Consider the following 17,412-nt stretch of genomic DNA (forward strand, 5'->3'; position numbering starts at 1 on the left):
ACATGGTATGCACTCATTGATAAGTGGCTATTAGCCCAAATGCTTGAATTACCCTAGATGCCTAGAACACATGAAACTCAAGACGGATGATCAAAATGTGAATGCTTCACTCCTTCTTTACAAGGGGAACAAGAAGACCCTTGGAAGGGAATAGAGAGGCAAAGATTAAAACAGACGCAGAAGGAACAACCATTCAGAGCCTGCCCCACATGTGGCCCATACATATACAGCCATCCAATTAGACAAGATGGATGAAGCAAAGAAGTGCAGGCCGACAGGAGTCAGATGTAGATCTCTCCTGAGAGACACAGCCAGAATACAGCAAATACAGAGGCGAATGCCAACAGCAAACCACTGAACTGAGAACGGGACCCCCGTTGAAGGAATCAGAGAAAGAACTCGAAGAGCTTGATGGGGCTCGAGACCCCTTATGAACAATAATGCCAAGCAACCAAATCTTCCAGGGACTAAGCCACTACCTAAAGACTATACATGGACTGACCCTGGACTCTGACCTCATAGGTAGCAATGAATATTATAGTAAGATCACCAGTGGAAGGGGAAGCCCTTGGTCCTGCTAAGACTGAACCCCCAGTGAACTAGATTGTTGGGGGCAGGGCGGCAATGGGGGGAGGATGGGGAGGGGAACACCCATAAAGAATGGGAGGGGGAGGGATTAGGGGGATGTTTGCCTGGAAACCAGGAAAGGGAATAACACTCGAAATGTAAGTAAGAAACACTCAAGTTGATAAAAAAAAAAAAAAAGTGCAGGCCGACAGGAGCCAGATGTAGATCTCTCCTGAGAGACACAGCCAGAATACAGCAAATACAGAGGCGAATGCCAGCAGCAAACCACTGAACTGAGAATAGGACCCCCGTTGAAGGAATCAGAGAAAGAACTGGAAGAGATCGAAGGGGCTCAAGACCCCTTATGAACAACAATGCCAAGCAACCATAGCTTCCAAGGACTAAGCCACTACCTAAAGACTATACATGGACTGACCCTGGACTCTGACCTCATAGGTAGCAATGAATGTCCTAGTAAGAGCACCAGTGGAAGGGGAAGCCCTGGGTCCTGCTAAGACTGAACCCCCAGTGAACTTGATTGTTGGGGGGAGGGCGGCAATGGGGGGAGGATGAGGAGGGGAACACCCATAAAGAAGGGAAGGGGGAGGGATTAGGGGGATGTTTGCCTGGAAACGGGGAAAGTAAATAACACTTGAAATGTAAATAAGAAATACTCAGGTTAATAAAAAAAATTTAAAAAAAATCTGGAGGTTCTTCAGAAAATAGGAAATAGATCTACCTAAAGAACCAGCTACAGCACTCTTGATCATATACCAAATAGATGTCTCATCATACCACAGGGTGCACATGAATCACTATTCTCATGGCAGCCTTAATTTTGATTGTGAGAAGCTAGAATCAACCCTTTGGTCCCACAAAGGAAGAATAGAAACAGAAAATGATGTTCAATTTCACAATGGAAAATATTCAGCTATTAAGAATGAGGACACCACGAGTTTTTCTGGCAAATGGATGGAACAAGAATATATCCTGAGTGAGGCAACTGAGACTCAAAGAGACATTCATGATATATATTCGCTAATAGGTGTATATTAGCCAAAAAAGTACAGAATGCTGAGAATACAGTTGACAGAATTCAACAAGGTTAACAAGCCATTGAACTGAAGTCAGGGTGCCTCAGTCCCACTTGGAAGAGAGAAGAAAGCAATTGGGAGGGGTACAGAGGAAAGGATGTACCTTTGTGTGAGAGGGGACAGGGAGTATAAAAGGGAAACATGACTGGATATTGGAGGTATACAGTAGTAAAGCCCTTGTTCCAACAGAAGGAATGGAAACAGGAAACCTGAGGAGGTATCAGAATGGGGAACCCTCCAGAATGTACCAGAGACCTGAAAGGTGAGAGACATTAAGGACTCAAAAGAAGGGACATTAATAACCAACAGTGGGGAGAGGGAACTTAGAGAGTCTCCCTCCAGTAGAAGACAGGCATTAAATGAGGGAAGGGGTTGCCATCCTACAGTCAAATGCTCTAACCCAGATATGTGCTTGTCTGAAAGAACCTCATGGAAAAAATGGAGAAGAGACTAAAAGAAAAGAAGTTCAGTTATTGACCCAAATTTGGATCCTGCTCAACAGGAAGCTCCAAGACACGACAGTATTATTGATGGTATGGTGTGCTTTCAGAGAGGAGCTTAGAATGGGTGTCCTCTGAGAGGCCCAAAAAGGCAGCACAAGAGTCAGATGCAGATACTTATACTGATCTAAAGGACAAAAGCTGGAAACCCCTGTGGTTGAATAAGGGAAAGGCTGGAAGAAGCTGAGGAGAAGGGAGACTGCATGGCAAGACCAGCAATTTCAACTAGCCTGGATCTCTGAGATCTATCAGACAGTGAGCCAGCAACCAGGCAGCAAACAAGCCAATATAAAGCTCCCACCACATACACAGCAGAGCACTGCCTGGTCTAGCCTCAGTGAAAGAAGAATTATCTAACCCTCCAGAGACAAGAGGCCTCAGGGTGTGGGAAGACCGGTGGGGTTGGAGTGGTTGCATGGGGAAATCCTCTTGCAAACAGAGGATGAGGAAAGAAATTGGCAGGTGTTCAGAGGAAGGGATGTACCTTTGTAGGAGAGGGGACAGGGAGTATAAAAGGGGAACATGACCACATATTGGGGGTATAAAGTATTAAAGCCTTTAGGCCAGCAGAAAGAATGGAAACAGGCAACCTCAGGAGGTAGGATGTTGGGGAACCCTTCAGAAGGTAACAGAGACCTGGAAGGTGAGAGACATTAAGGACTCAAAAGGAGGGACATTAATAACCAACAGTGGGGAGAGGGAACTTGTAGAGTCTACCTCCAGTAGAAGACAGGGCATGAAATGAGGAAAGGGGTTGCTATCCCACAGTCAAAAACGCTAACCCAGATATGTGCCTGTCTGAAAGAACCTCAGGGACAAAAATTGAGAAGAGTTTGAGAGAAAGAGGTTCCGAGATTAGCCCAAATTGTTATTATTAAAATAATATTAATATTATTATTTTATTATATAATAATTATATTGTGATAAGTATATTGTATAATAATATTATCAATATAATAATAATTATTATTGTAATGAAATAGACTGTAGAAGTTGCCTAGTTTTGTTTCAAATATTTGACCAGGTGTAAGATTGACACCTTGTCAAATGTATAGAGCCTCAAAATTAAGGAGTTTATTTTAGATATATGTAAATTCAGTACATTAGGAAACATATCTGGTAACCATCATCTTAATTCTATGTGCACAATAAAGCTTAATGCATGAGTACAGTTTAATTCTTTTGCAAAATACATATGACAATGACATCTCGTGTAAGGATCAGTTCAGCCGACTAAGAAGGGATAATAAAGATAAAGGTCTACAGAGGGAGACTCTAGAATAAATGTTCTGGGAAATCTGAGTGAGCCCTCAACCTACTGATAGCAAAGGTTATCAGGTTATGAACAACATGTACTCCCGGACTTCTGGATTGAAAGTAAATATATATTTTTCCACCTAGGCAACCGCCCTGTGTGAGTAACTTTTCAGATTTTTCCAGAGCTTGTCTGGGAGCACTCATGCCTCCTCAATATAGAAGAGGTTTTATATCATTTCTACTATGATAAGAATCCTGCATAACTCTTCCTTCTATACTGCCACACTACCAGGGACCTTTGCATATTGCTTTCCAGGGAAGGCCCGCCCTTCCTAGTGTGAAATAAAAGCTCAGTTGTTTTGTTTCAGTGACTGATCAGTCTTCTCAGTGTGTCTCCTCAAGCTCCTTTTTCAAAATGAAAGTGCCTGTTAGGCTGCTGGTGCTGTTGTTTTGGATTCCAGGTAAGGACAGAGGGAAGTGAGAGAGGAGCATATGTTGGGATTCTGAGCTGTGGGTGCCACTCCTGACTACATACAATATACAACGTGTGAGAAGATGGGTCTAACCCTCAGGATCAGGCCGCAGGGGTGTATATTTGTTAGAGGGAAGCTCCAGATTGGAACATGTGCTTTAATGGAGATTATGACATGGATGGATGGGATCATCTCAGTTATGCCCAGAAGCACCTTGAGGCTTGCATTTCAATTTTTGGTATGACGTGAATTTTAGTATATAAAAAATCTGTATGTAAAAATAAACATGACTGTGCTTCTCTCTCATTATTTCAGCTTCCAGGAGTGATGTTGTGTTGACACAAACTCCAGTTTCCCTGTCTGTCACACTTGGAGATCAAGCTTCTATATCTTGCAGGTCTAGTCAGAGCCTGGTATATAGTGATGGAAACACTTATTTGAAATGGTACCTACAGAAGCCAGGCCAGTCTCCACAGCTCCTCATCTATGAAGTTTCCAACCGGTTTTCTGGGGTCCCAGACAGGTTCATTGGCAGTGGGTCAGGGACAGATTTCACCCTCAAGATCAGCAGAGTAGAGCCTGAGGACTTGGGAGTTTATTACTGCTTCCAAGCTACACATGATCCTCCCACAGTGATGCAGACCCTAACAAAAATGTCCTTGCTTGGGGCATCCCAGCTGTCAAATATGTTATTTATGTATGAGAGAGAGTTTCTGAGGAACTCCAGATTATTGGTTCCAGCTGAGGGCAAGTGCAGCTTGGCTACAGATCACTGGTCATTCATTTATTACTTCATTGCCACAATAACAAAAATTTTGCACCTGCCTCAGGAAAAAAGCAAACAGGTGATCACTCAAAAACAAGAAAAGAATGAGAAAATAGCTGAGTGAATACATATTTGAATTCAACAGGCCTTGAGTGCTTTTTCACTTATTGTCCGGTAAAGCAGACAGCAAGGCAAGATATATTCCTTTGTTAAATTGTCTTCTTTTTAGGTAATTTTGTCATTTGCCATGTTTTATGCTTTTGACTTAGATTCATATAAATTCTATCGAATTTGCTTTTTGTGTAAAGTTTAGTCCATCACTCTAACTTTCATAACATGCTTCTACTGATGAAGTGTTTCTTTTATAACATGCAAATGGTTTATTTTTACTCCATTCAGGTAATTTAGCTATATTGAATCCATGTTTAATTGCAATCACATGCACAATTTCAGATGAGTAGGAATATATTTATACTGGTATCTTCTGCTCTTTTGAATCTTTTATTTCTTCTGGTCCTACTAATTTGTGTTTCTTTTAATATTTTGATAATTTTTTGTTTCTGGTATTTGATCTTTTTGTAGAGATTTTTGTCATTGAACTTATTTGAGATTCTCTGTTCTTCCAGGTTTTGAATATTGACTCAATACTTCACTCCATATGTTTCTTTTATGTTGCCATTTTTCTTCTTTCATTTAATAAAGAGTCACTATCCATTTAGACAGTTTGCTAACTTCATTTTAATTTTATTTTCAAAATTAAATAATGATTTGTTAATTATTAATAACCTATTATGCTCTTCCCTTCACATGTCAAAATGTTTTCTTTTCTTCTCCGTATTTATTAGTATTATGACTTTTTCTTTATATACTTTACATACTTTTTATTTCCCCCTCCTAGTCTGTCTCACTCACGATCTTCCTTCCATCCCGGCTTCCCTTCTCAGCTCATTACCACCCATTCCAGTATTCCCCGACCCTGACACTTAAGTCTCTGCAATGCTATGTGCATCCTCTCACACAGTATCTTCTCCCAGATAAGGCAATCCAGTGAGAAGAACATAGCCCACATACAGGCAATAGCTTTTGGGTTACCTCCTACCCTGGTTGTTCAGGAACCACATGAAGATCAAGATGTACATCTGCTACATATGTGCTGGGAAGCCTAGATCCATACCATGTATGTTATTTGATTGGTGACTCAGCCTTTGAGTGTTCAAAGTGCCCAGGTCAGTTGATTTTGTTGGTCTTCCTGTGAAGTTCCTATCTCCTTCAAATCCTCAGCCTGTCCTCCTGTTCTTTCAGAAAGGTCCCCAAGTTCCTGCCAAGACTGAACCCTCAGTGGACGTGATTGTTGGGGGGAGGGTGGTAATAGGGGGAGGATGGGGAGGGGCAGACCATATAGAAGGGAAGGGGATGGGTTAGGGGGATGTTGGCCCAGAAACCAGAAAGGAGAATAACAATCAAAATGTAAATAAGAAATACTCAAGTTAATAAAGAAAAAAATGAAAGAAAAAATAAATTTAATCAAAAAGAAAGAAGAAAGAAAGAAAGAAAGAAAGAAAGAAAGAAAGAAAGAAAGAAAGAAAGGTCCCCAAGCTCGATCTTCTCTTTGGCTCTTTTGGCTCTGTCTGAGTCAGTGGCTGGGTCGAGCCTCTCAGAGGTCAGTCATACTAGCATAGCATCACAGAGCATTACAATTATAACAGAGTATCATTAATAGTGTCAAGAATTAGTGCTTACCCATGGTATAGATCTCAAGATGGCCATGTTATTAGTTCACCATTTCCCTAGAATCTGCTTCATGCCCCATCCCTATATTTCCTGTAGATAAGATAAATTCGGGCTTGAAAGTTTTGTGAGGGGGTGGTGTCCCTATCACTTCACTGGTGTTCCTACATGGCTACAGAAGCTATCCATTTCAGGTTCCATTTTGCCAAATCTGTGATTCCCAGCTGAGGAAAACTCCATTAACTCTTGAGTTCCTCCCTTACCTTGGGTCTATGTCTCCTCACAAAGATTGCCCCTACATTCCCAGCCCTGTGTGTTGCAGATTTCTATTCATTCTCATGTCCATCTGGCAATGCCTCCTGTCCCTTCTACATCTGATCCTGAAGCACCCCATTCCCTTCGCTTCACCTCTCCCACCCAGTTCCTTTCATCCTTCTTCCTCTTATGACTATTTTATTTCCCCCTACTAAGTGAGATTCAAGGATGCTTGCTTGTGCCTTCCCTCTTGGTTAGCTTCTTTGGGTCTGTGGAGTGTAGCATGTGTATGCTGTATTTTATGGCTAATATTAATTCATAAGTAAATAATTCATGATGATATTCTTAAGATCCAACTATTTGCCGGAAATGTCCATGATGTCTTTGGTTTTAATAGCTCAATACTATTCCATTGTGCAGAGGTCCCACATTTTCTTTATCCATTCTTCATTGGAAGTGTATGTAAACTGTTTCCATTTTGGCTGTTACAAATAAAGATTCTGTGAACATAATTGAGCAAGTGTCTTTGTGGGATAATGGAATATCTTTTGGGTATATTCTCAAGAGTGGTATAGATGTGTTTTTAGGTAGAAATCTTTCCATATATTGGGAAACTACCAAATTTATTTCCAAAGTGTTTGTAGAGGTTTGTGCTCCCATCAGTGATGAAGAATATTCCCTTTGTTCCACATCCTCATCAGCATGTGTTATCTCTTGAGTTTCTGATCTTAGCCATTCTGATGGGTATAAGATTGAATTTCAGAGTTGATTTTATTTTCATTTCTATGCTTACTAAAGACTTTGAACATTTCTTTAAGTGTTTCTCAGCCATTGGAAATTCCCCTGTTGAGAATTCTCTGTTCAGATTTGTGCCCCATTTTTACTTAAGTGATTTGGGTTGTCGGTGCTTTTTATGAATCTTGGATATTAGTCCTCTGTCAGATGTAAAGTTGGTGAATATCCTTTCCCAGTCTGCAGACTGCCATTTTGTCCTTTTGACACCATCCTTTGTTTTACAAAAGATTTTCAGTTTTACGATATTCCATTTAGCTTTAAGTGTGTATATCTTGGTTTTTTTCCTCAAAGAACCAGTTATTGGTTTCCTTGGTTCTTTATTAGTTTGCTTGTTTTTAACTGATTGATTCCTGTCCTAATTTTGGTTATTTCCTGCATTTTACTCTTTGGTGTGCTTTCTCCCTTTATTTTTTCTGGAGCTTTCTGATGTACTTTTAAATTGCTGGTGTGTCAACTTTCTAATTTCTTTATGGAGGCACTTAGAGCTATGAATTTTCCTCTCAGCACTGCTTTAATTGTGTCCCATGAATTTGGGTATGCTATAGGTTCATTTAAATTGAATGCTAGAAAGTCTTTAATTTCTTTCTTCCCTGATCCAGAGATCATTTAGTGAAGTGTTGTTTAATTTCTATGAATATGTAGCCTTTCTGCTGTTTCTGTTCTTGTTGAAGTCCAGCTTTGGATCATTGGTTCCAAGAACTGATGGGTACATTCAGAAGTAATCAAAGATGAAGAACCTAGTCAGATTACTAATTTGACCTGTTTGTTAGAGAATCTAGGTCTCCCGACTAACATGTCAGGGTATGCTTTGCTGACGATAATTAAATCAAAATTTGGGGTGTGTACTCTCTCACATATCTATATTGTAACTTTAATTGCTGCTAACTAAAATGACTTGGCCATTTTCAAATCTGACATATATATATGTATATATATATGTGTGTGTGTATATGTATATATACATATATTATTAATATATATTTATTAGATGTTTTGAGAGTGCTGTTTTAATTAGCATATTATTGTCATTCATTTTCAAGTGTCCCAATTCACTTTATGGTTAATGCTGAAAAATAGTTTATTATGTATTTAATCAATATCACCTATATGTACTCCTCTGAGAAGGGATACCTTGATTTGTTACATATCTTAACAATTTAGATAGCTCTTTAATATTAATCTACAAATAAATAATTTGGACATTGATTTAAATTTGAATGCTACATCAAGTTGGACATTTTGTTTAATATAAGTAATCACATTTTGTTAAAATGTGGAAAGTAATTACAATAAAGTTATGCTCATGTTAAATAATCAATGATTTTGAGAAAAATTTTTTAAAAAGATAAAAAAAATAAAGCAAATGTGTGAGCAAAATATATGCAATGCATCTACATGAATACTTTGAGATACAATCTCTCCTTATTAGTAGAAATCAAAACAGAATATTAAAATAAGAATCCAATGACTGAAAGAAGAATGTACATTACAAAACATTGACACTGCTGCAGAAAGAAATCTATAATTAATAAACTATAGTAGGCTTCATTTTTTATATCTGATATATTTTTTTGGTTCTTTTTTCAGAGCTGGGGAGCGAACCCAGGGCCTTGCGATTCCTAGGCAAGCGCTCTGCCACTGAGCTAAATCCCCAACCCCTTATATCTGATATTAAGGCTCCCAAATATTCCTTTATGTATCTGCTAAAGATAAGTGGAAATATCTGTCCATGTATAATCTGACATAAAAACATTAAGAGTACCTTAAAAATTTCTCAAGGTAAAAAATAAAAACAACCATATTATAGAATAAATGTTTTCATGACTATAAGATCCAGCAATAAGGACTTTTTATTTATTTACTAACAGAGTATGAATTAACCTTTAAAATTCAATTATACTGAGAAAATGAAGACACTGAAGAACATATCATGCATGGTTTCATTCAAATGATATTTGAAAAGTGAAAATATACATAGGGGAGAAAGGAGATAAAAAGATGAGACAGCACATAATATGAATAATAATATGTGAATGAAGTATATAGTTATTACATATTGTGTTTGAATAAATAATGTTATTAATCGATATATAAATAAGTATTTCAAAATAAAATATATTACACACACACACACACACACACACACACACACACACACACACACACACAAAGACTCTGCTCTCCTTAGGTAATAGATACTCAGTGCAAAGGGCCACAGACAAAACTATTGACACTTCCAGGAGCCTGATAGTGGGCTCAGTAGTTAAAAGTTCTTAGAGTGTGTGGTGACATGATGTGGAATGTTGGGATGCTGGTTTTTTTTTTTTAGCCCTACTAAAGACACAATTTTTCCCTTTTCAGAGTAATTGAAGCAATTAGATTTGAGGCTGTCTGTTCTATTATTACATTATCAAGCACACTTGGATTTCTTCTTTTTCCCACCTCCCATTGTATTATTCAACACTGGCTTCTGATATTCTCAACTTCTTATGTAGCTACACACCTCTAGTTTCTTCCTTCCTTCCTTCCTTCCTTCCTTCCTTCCTTCCTTCCTTCTTTTCTTCCTTTCTTTATTCCATATTAAAAAATTTTATGAATATTAGTATTTTGGATATGTGCATGTCTGATAATCATAGTTTATTTCTATCTTGGGATAAAAGAGGTTAAGTTCTTGTGTGTATAATCTGCCATTTTCCCATTGAGTGTTTGTCTTATACCTAGCTGATTGTTTGTGTTGTTTCCTTGCTTTCTTTTGATTTCTTTTTCTGGAAGATTCTCTTTTAAAAAGGGGGGGGATTTATTTATTTATGTATGGAATACATTGTCAATCTCTTCAGACACACCCTTGGCATTGGATACCATTGCAGATGGTAATGAGCTACCATGTGGTTGCTGGAATTGAACTCAAGACCTCTGGAAGAGTAGTCAGTGCTCTTAACACTGAGCCATCTCTCTTGCTCTCTGGAAGATTCTTGAAACCTTTATGCCTGATGTTTGTTACTCTGAAAGTCTTGTCAAAAACTGATCTTCATCTTCATCGTTTTCCTTCAGGAGAGTCATCTGTACCTAAGAAGCTGAGTCTGCAACCAAATTAACAAAATTACTCCTTTCAAATTTATTTTTCTACATCTCTTTTTATTTTCGGAGATATTTTTATGAAATCATATTAGAATTTTTAGTTTATTCATATTGTTAATGGAAATATGATATTACTTTAGCATGGTCCATATCACTGGAACAAATATCTGGCAAAATAAAATCATATATGTAAAAGATTATTTTCATTTATGACCCCTATTCTTCCATGCTTTGGAAAATATGGAGATAAGATGTGGCAGAATATTTCTCCATGAACAGATATAAAGTGAAATTGGTAGTGATTAGAAAAGAAGCTGGTGTAATAGAAAATTGTCTCAGTGCCTGTTATTTGGATCATTGACTGAAATATCCACAGATGCTCACAAAAGTTCCATTCAATAATGTCATATCATAGTAGGTTTGTCTGAGTTTGGTATCTGTACATGGGATGGATCCCCTAGATGGCACAGTTTCTAGTGGTCTTTCCGTCAGTCTCTGCTCCACACTTTGTCTCCATATATCTTACTCTGATTATTTTTGTTCCCTATATTAAGAAGGTCTTTAGCATCCACATTTTAATCTTCCTTATTCATGAACTTCATATGCTTTGTAAACTGTGTCTTGGATATGCTGAACTTTTTGGGCTAGGATTATATAGCTGTCTTCTGAAAAGCACTGCCAGAGCCTGACAAATACAGAGGCAGATGCTCACAGCCAACCATTGAGCTGAGAATGGTTTACCAATGGAGGAGTTAGAGAAAGGACTGAAGGAGCTGAAGGGGTTTGCCACCCCATAAGAAGAACAAAAATATAAACCAACCATACTGATGCCACACCCCAAGTTCCAGGGATTAATCCATCATCTCACAGGGATGGACCATGAACATAGCCACATATGTAGCAGAGAATGATCTTATTGGGCATCAATTAGAAGGGAGGCCCTTGTTTCATGAAGGCAGTATGCCCCAGTGTAATGGAATGTTAGAGTTGGGAGGTGGGAGGGAATGGGTGATTTGGTAAGGGATACAGGATTTCTCGAGGGGAAACTGGGAAAGGAGATAACATTTAAAAATGTAAATTAAAAATTATCCAATAAAAATATTTAAAAACAAGTTATTATTTAACCTTACTGAAATTTTTTGTGTTTTTTTTATAATTCTTTGTCGTGAACATGGAAATTGATTCATCACTTTGTAGTGTGATCTATATTTTTGTACCTTTAAAATAACATGAGCATGTAGAAGGATTTTTTTATGTGGCAAAACTTTGACCTTGTACATTTGTTAATTTATGGTACATAAATGAATTATAAGCCTGTTGGTGAAAAGATGTGTCACCTCTTTGGCTGACACAGAGACTATGGATTCAATGCATTCATGGAAATCAAAGTAAATCTGAATCTATATGTGGCATAAAGAAACACAGATTCTTAGACTATTTTTTCCACCTGTGGGAAAACCACGTTACTTACAAAAGACTCCATATTCCCTGAGAGCTGCATAAAGTCTTTCTTTTTGGAAGTTGTATTAGTCAGAGTCCTCTAAAATCACAGTACTTACAGAATGTCTTTCTATATTGAGGGAATACATTGTGATGACCCAACAATGGACAGCTGTGGATGGGAAGTTCAAGAATAAAGTAGTTGCCCTGAGGCGATATGTTTCAGATGTTTTTCTCTAGAAGCAGGTTCCAACAGATATGCTGGCAAGAAAGTCCAAGCAGTCAAAAAAGAGTAAATCTTCCTTCTGACAAAGTCCTTATGGAGACCTCCAGCAGAAGGTGTGGCCCACATTAAAGCTGTGTATCACCACTCCTGGATCTGGGACTTGTTTTGCCCCAGGATAACTTTGAAATCAGAGATCTCCTTGCCTCAGTCTCCTGGGATTACAGGTGTGTACTACCTTTTCTGGACCTACATTTTTCATGGCTAGTATATCTTAAGATCTCCAGGACAAGACCCAGGTAAGAAATTGTGTCTTTCAGCCTCAAGATTTGGACCACAGGTGTGCCCTCCAATTCTGGATTGTAGTTCATTCTAGATATATTCAACAACCGGGAATGCCATTACAGATGGTTATTTCTCATGTTTCAAAAACATTGGTAGTAGTGTTCTAAACTAAGTGAAGCACACAGAAGTCTGGTAACAAATTTCAATGTAAAGGCTAGGGTTTGAAAATTGATTATGTATATATACTTACATTTACTTGTGGATATTTTGTACCAGAAACCCCATTTTTGATGAAGATCACATATCATTTGTTTTGAAATTAAGAAAAAGAGTGAAGATAAGGAAGACAAAATTTAGTCTTATTTAGTAGTAAATAAAAATTAGGGTAGAGAAAGGATAAATTATGATCAGCATAAGGAAATAACCATTAAAAACAAACAAAGTCAAAACCATAGAATATATATTTCAAAGAAAAAGCATATTGGGAGGTATGTTTCAGGAGATGGAACACTGACAAAGTATCTTATTTTGTATCTCAGGTTGGCCTGGAATTCAGGACACAACCTGAGCTGACCTCAAACTCACAGAAAACCACCTGCCACTGCTTTTAGAATGCTAGGATTGCAGAAAAAAAGCTATATCAGAGTAGTTTTTTTGTTTTGTTTTGTTTTGTTTTCCGTTTTTTTTTTTTTGTTTGTTTGTTTTTGGTTTTTTTTGTTTTTTGTTTTGATGCACTTGGGAAAAATGCTTGGGAAAAAAGGCATTCTCTTTCTTTTCTCTTTTTGTTTTCTCCTTTGTTAGAATAAAATTCAATCACAATGGGTTTTTTTAATTGATTTTTATCTCAAATGTTGTCTCCCTTCCCTCTTTACCTCTGCAAATTCCCTTTCTCAACCCCCTCCCCTTAACCTCTATGAGGGTGCTCCTCCACCAACCCAGCCAATTCCACCTGAACCCTCTACCATGTCCCTATACTAGGGAATTAAGTCTCCACAGGACCAAGGTCCTCCCCCCCCCATTGATGTCAAAGAAGGGCATCCTCTGCTATATATGTAGTTGTAACAGTTGGGTTTTTTTTGTTTTGTTTTGTTTTGTTTTTGTGTTTTTGTTTTTTGTTTTTTTTGTTTTTTGCTTTTTTTTTTTTTGTTACGGCGAACTCTGGGTCCTAAGGTTAGTTAATATTGTTGTTCTTCCTATGGGGTTACAATCCCCTCTTTCATTGGGGTCCCCTCCTCAGTGCAATGGTTGGCTGCAAACATCTGCATCTGTAATGATCAGGCACTGTCAGAGCCTCACAGGGGACAACTATACCAGGCTCCTGTCAGCAATTGCTTCTTGGCATCAGCAATAGTGTCTGAGTTTGGTTTCTGCAGATGGGATGGATCCCTGGGTGAGACGGTCTCTGAATGGTCTTACATTCAGTCACTGCTCCATTCTGTGTCCCTGTGTTTTCTTTAGTCAGGAAAATTCTGGGTTAAAAATTTTGAGAAGGTCCTGGGACACAACAGGGATGACTTCAGCTGAAATATCCAACAAAGTGGGAAAAGAAACTGTAGAGACCACCTCTAGTAGAAAAAGGCACCACCCCAGTTGAAAAAGGCATTCTTTAAAGGAAGCATTTTGATCCTTGCATAATGTAACTCTTCTATGTACTAACTCTGCTACTTACAGGATTCAAATCATGGCTCCATTTGCGTTCAAATGAGATTATAATACATAAAATAACATCCTGCTCTCTACTTAATTTATTCAAAATGAGTCACAGGATGTCTGTGTCTTCTATTTCTTAGTCTTTCTTATACATGATTCTCATTACTGTGTTCTTCTTTCTCAAAATGTTTCTTCTAAGATGACATGAGCTTTCATTAATCCTCTTTATTGTATGTAGTTAGGGTGATCTAGAGTGCAGTCCTAATACCATCCTTTCTGGTTTAGTTCATGGCCCATTATGAACTATGTTGCCTTGTGCTATAGCAAAGTTCATTTCATCACATAGCATAGTTCGGCTGATAAAGAAGAGAAATATAAGGTGTCTTCTAAATTGCCCTATACTTTCACCTTCGAGTGCATCTACTTTGCATAGAGCCCCTCAGAATTCTACACATCTATGGTTGTCCCCTCAGAGTACCAATAGATTTCAAGTTTCTTCTTTGTAATTTTTGGCTGTCTGTCTGATTCTAACTTGGAGCAAATATCAAGGAAATTTACTCAACATAATCTATTTATTATAAGGCAGTTGTAATCCTTATTATTGGTGAAGTAACCAAAATGATATTCATAACTTCTCACTGTTGCATGAATACAACAGCATAATATTAAATAAAGGCTCTCAAAATTTCAGAATCCTAGTACCTCATGGGTAAGCATGAAACATGGGTCCTTAGGCATCATTATAACATCTTGAGGCACTTCCTTTGCTTTTTATGGGAGCAACCACACCCAGGTTCATTACTACTGATTTTTTGTTCCTAAAGATATCCAATCACTACTTCAAATGAAATATGTAAAAGCATATGAAGTTACTAAATGAATCTAGGTAGTAAATTATTCACTAACAGTGAAAAGATATATTTTTGACCAATTGTTATATTTAAAGATCCACTTCACTAAGGCAAGGACCCAGCAATTATCAAGAATTGAAGAGTTCTTATTGAAAAGATATTTACAGAATGGATACAGTTACATAATGGTCTCATTGTGTTTGTAATTAGTGATATCCTTCAAGTTAAGTTTGAAGACAAGTTTTAGCTTAATTTTTTATACAGGAGCCAAAAATAGACATTTTATGTAAATTGAATATTCTTTTCAATAAGTTAGAATTTAAAAACTATTTGTTCCATTGAGGTATGAAGAATCATAGTAAAACCATACAAATTATACACATATTTCTCTCTACATAGAGACAGATATCATATCTCTATTACAGAGGGCATGAGTTCCAATATCTCCAATTCCCTTCCCAAATCACAGAGTTTATTTACGTTTCTCTTTGTTAATAATCATCCTCCTTTTCTTTTCTATTCCTTTTTTTTATTGGATAGTTTTTTATTTAAAATTCCAATATTATTGCCCTTCCCAGGTTCCCTACAATAAACCCACTATTCCATCCCCCTCCCCTTCTTCTATGACTTTGTTCCCTTCCCAACCACCCACCCTATCCATCCTAAAATTCCTCTACACTGGGTATTTCAGCCTTGGAAGGACCAAAGCCTTCTCCTCCCATTAGAGCCCAACAAGGCCATCATCTGCTACATTTGCAACTGGAGCCATGGATCTGTCCATGTGTACTCTTTGGGTAGTAGATTAGTCACTGGGTAGTTTGGTAAGTTGGGATTGTTATTCTTATGGGGATGCAAGCACCTTCAGCTCCTTCAAACCATTTTCTAACTCCTCTAATAGGGGCCCTGTTCTCATTTCAATGGTTTGTTGCTTGCATTCACCTCTGTATTTGTCATGCTCTGGCAAAACCTCTCAGGAGACAGCTATATCAGGCTCCTGTCAACATGCATGAATGTGTCGGGGGATATATATGTGTGTGTGTGTGTGTGTGTGTGTGTGTGTGTGTGTGTGTGTGTGTGTGTGTGTGTGGAGAGAGAGAGAGAGAGAGAGAGAGAGAGAGAGAGAGAGAGAGAGAGAGAGAGAGAGACTGGATCACCAGGCGAAGGTGAGGCAGGATCTGTATGGTCATTACATCAGTCTCTGCCCCCAACTTTGTTTCCATATACCCTCCCAAGAATAAACATTCATTATTCCCCCTTTTAAGAATGACTGAAGCATCTCTACTTCAGTCATCCTTCTATTGAAAAATATCTGGGTTCTTTTCAGCTTCTGGCTATTATAAATAAGGCTGCTATGAACATAGTGGAGCATGTGGCCCTGTTATATGTTGAGGCATCATTTAGGTATATGCCCAGGATTGGTATAGGTGAGTCTTCAGGTAGTACTATATCCAATTTTCTGAGGAATCTCCAAATTGATTTCAAAAGTGGTTGTACCTGTTTGCAATGACAACATCAATGAAGGAGTGTTCCTCTTTCTCCACCTCCTTGCCAGCATCTGTGGTCACCTGAGTTTTTTTTTAACTTAGCTGTTCTGACTGATGAGATAAGGACTCTCAGGGTTGTTTTGATTTGCAATTCTCTGATGACTAAGGGTGTTGAACATTTCTTTATGTACTTTTTAGTCATTTGATATTACTTAGCTGAGAATTCTCTGTGTAGCCCTGTACCACATTTTTAATAGGGTTATTTGATTCTCTGGAGTCTAATTTCTTGAGTTCTTTGTATATATTGGATATTAGCCCTCTATCAGGTGTAGGATTTTTAAAGATCTTTATCCAGTCAGTTCATTGCAATTTTGTCCCATTGACAATATCCTTTGCCTTACTGAAGCTTTGCAGTTTATGAGGTCCCATTTTTAGATTCTTCATCTTTTTTTCTTTTATTGGATATTTATTAATTTACATTTCAAATGTTATTCCCTTTCCCAATTTCCCGGTCATAAGTCCCTATACCATCTCTCTCCCCTTCTTATGTAAAGGTGTTCCTTTCCCTATCCAGCCTATGTTCCTACCCCCCCCTGACATTCCCCTACACTGGGGGTCCAACCTTGGCAGGGTCAAGGGTTTCTCTGTCCCTTGGTACCTAAGGGACATCCTCTGCTACATATGCAACCGGAGCCATGGGTCAGTCCATGTATATTCTTTAGGTAGTGGTTTAGTCCCTAGATGCTCTGGCTGGCATTGTTGTTGTTATGGGGTTGCAACCCCCTCAGCTCTTTAAATCCTTTCTCTAATTTCTCCAATGGGTGTCTCATTCTCATTTCATTGGTTTACTGCTTACATTCGCCTCTGCATTTGACATGGTCTGACTGTGTCTCTCAGTTGCATACATAAGGTGATTCTGATGAATTCTGCCCTGTTACATTGTCCCTTTTATAATCAACATTTTTT

At 38.1% G+C, this 17,412-nt stretch overlaps 1 gene segment (V, D, J or C); it reads left to right on the forward strand.

Annotated features, from left to right (window-relative positions):
• Nucleotides 1–3,741: 3,741 nt before the first annotated feature.
• Nucleotides 3,742–4,781, forward strand: LOC120102523 (immunoglobulin kappa variable 2-29-like). The segment is given in 2 exon segments: nt 3,742–3,879; nt 4,207–4,781. Coding segments are annotated over 2 exon segments (621 nt in total).
• The last annotated feature ends 12,631 nt before the right edge of the window (nt 4,782–17,412 follow it).

The sequence above is a fragment of the Rattus norvegicus genome, chromosome 4 (genome assembly GCF_036323735.1).
Source record: "Rattus norvegicus strain BN/NHsdMcwi chromosome 4, GRCr8, whole genome shotgun sequence".
Lineage (NCBI taxonomy): Eukaryota > Metazoa > Chordata > Mammalia > Rodentia > Muridae > Rattus > Rattus norvegicus.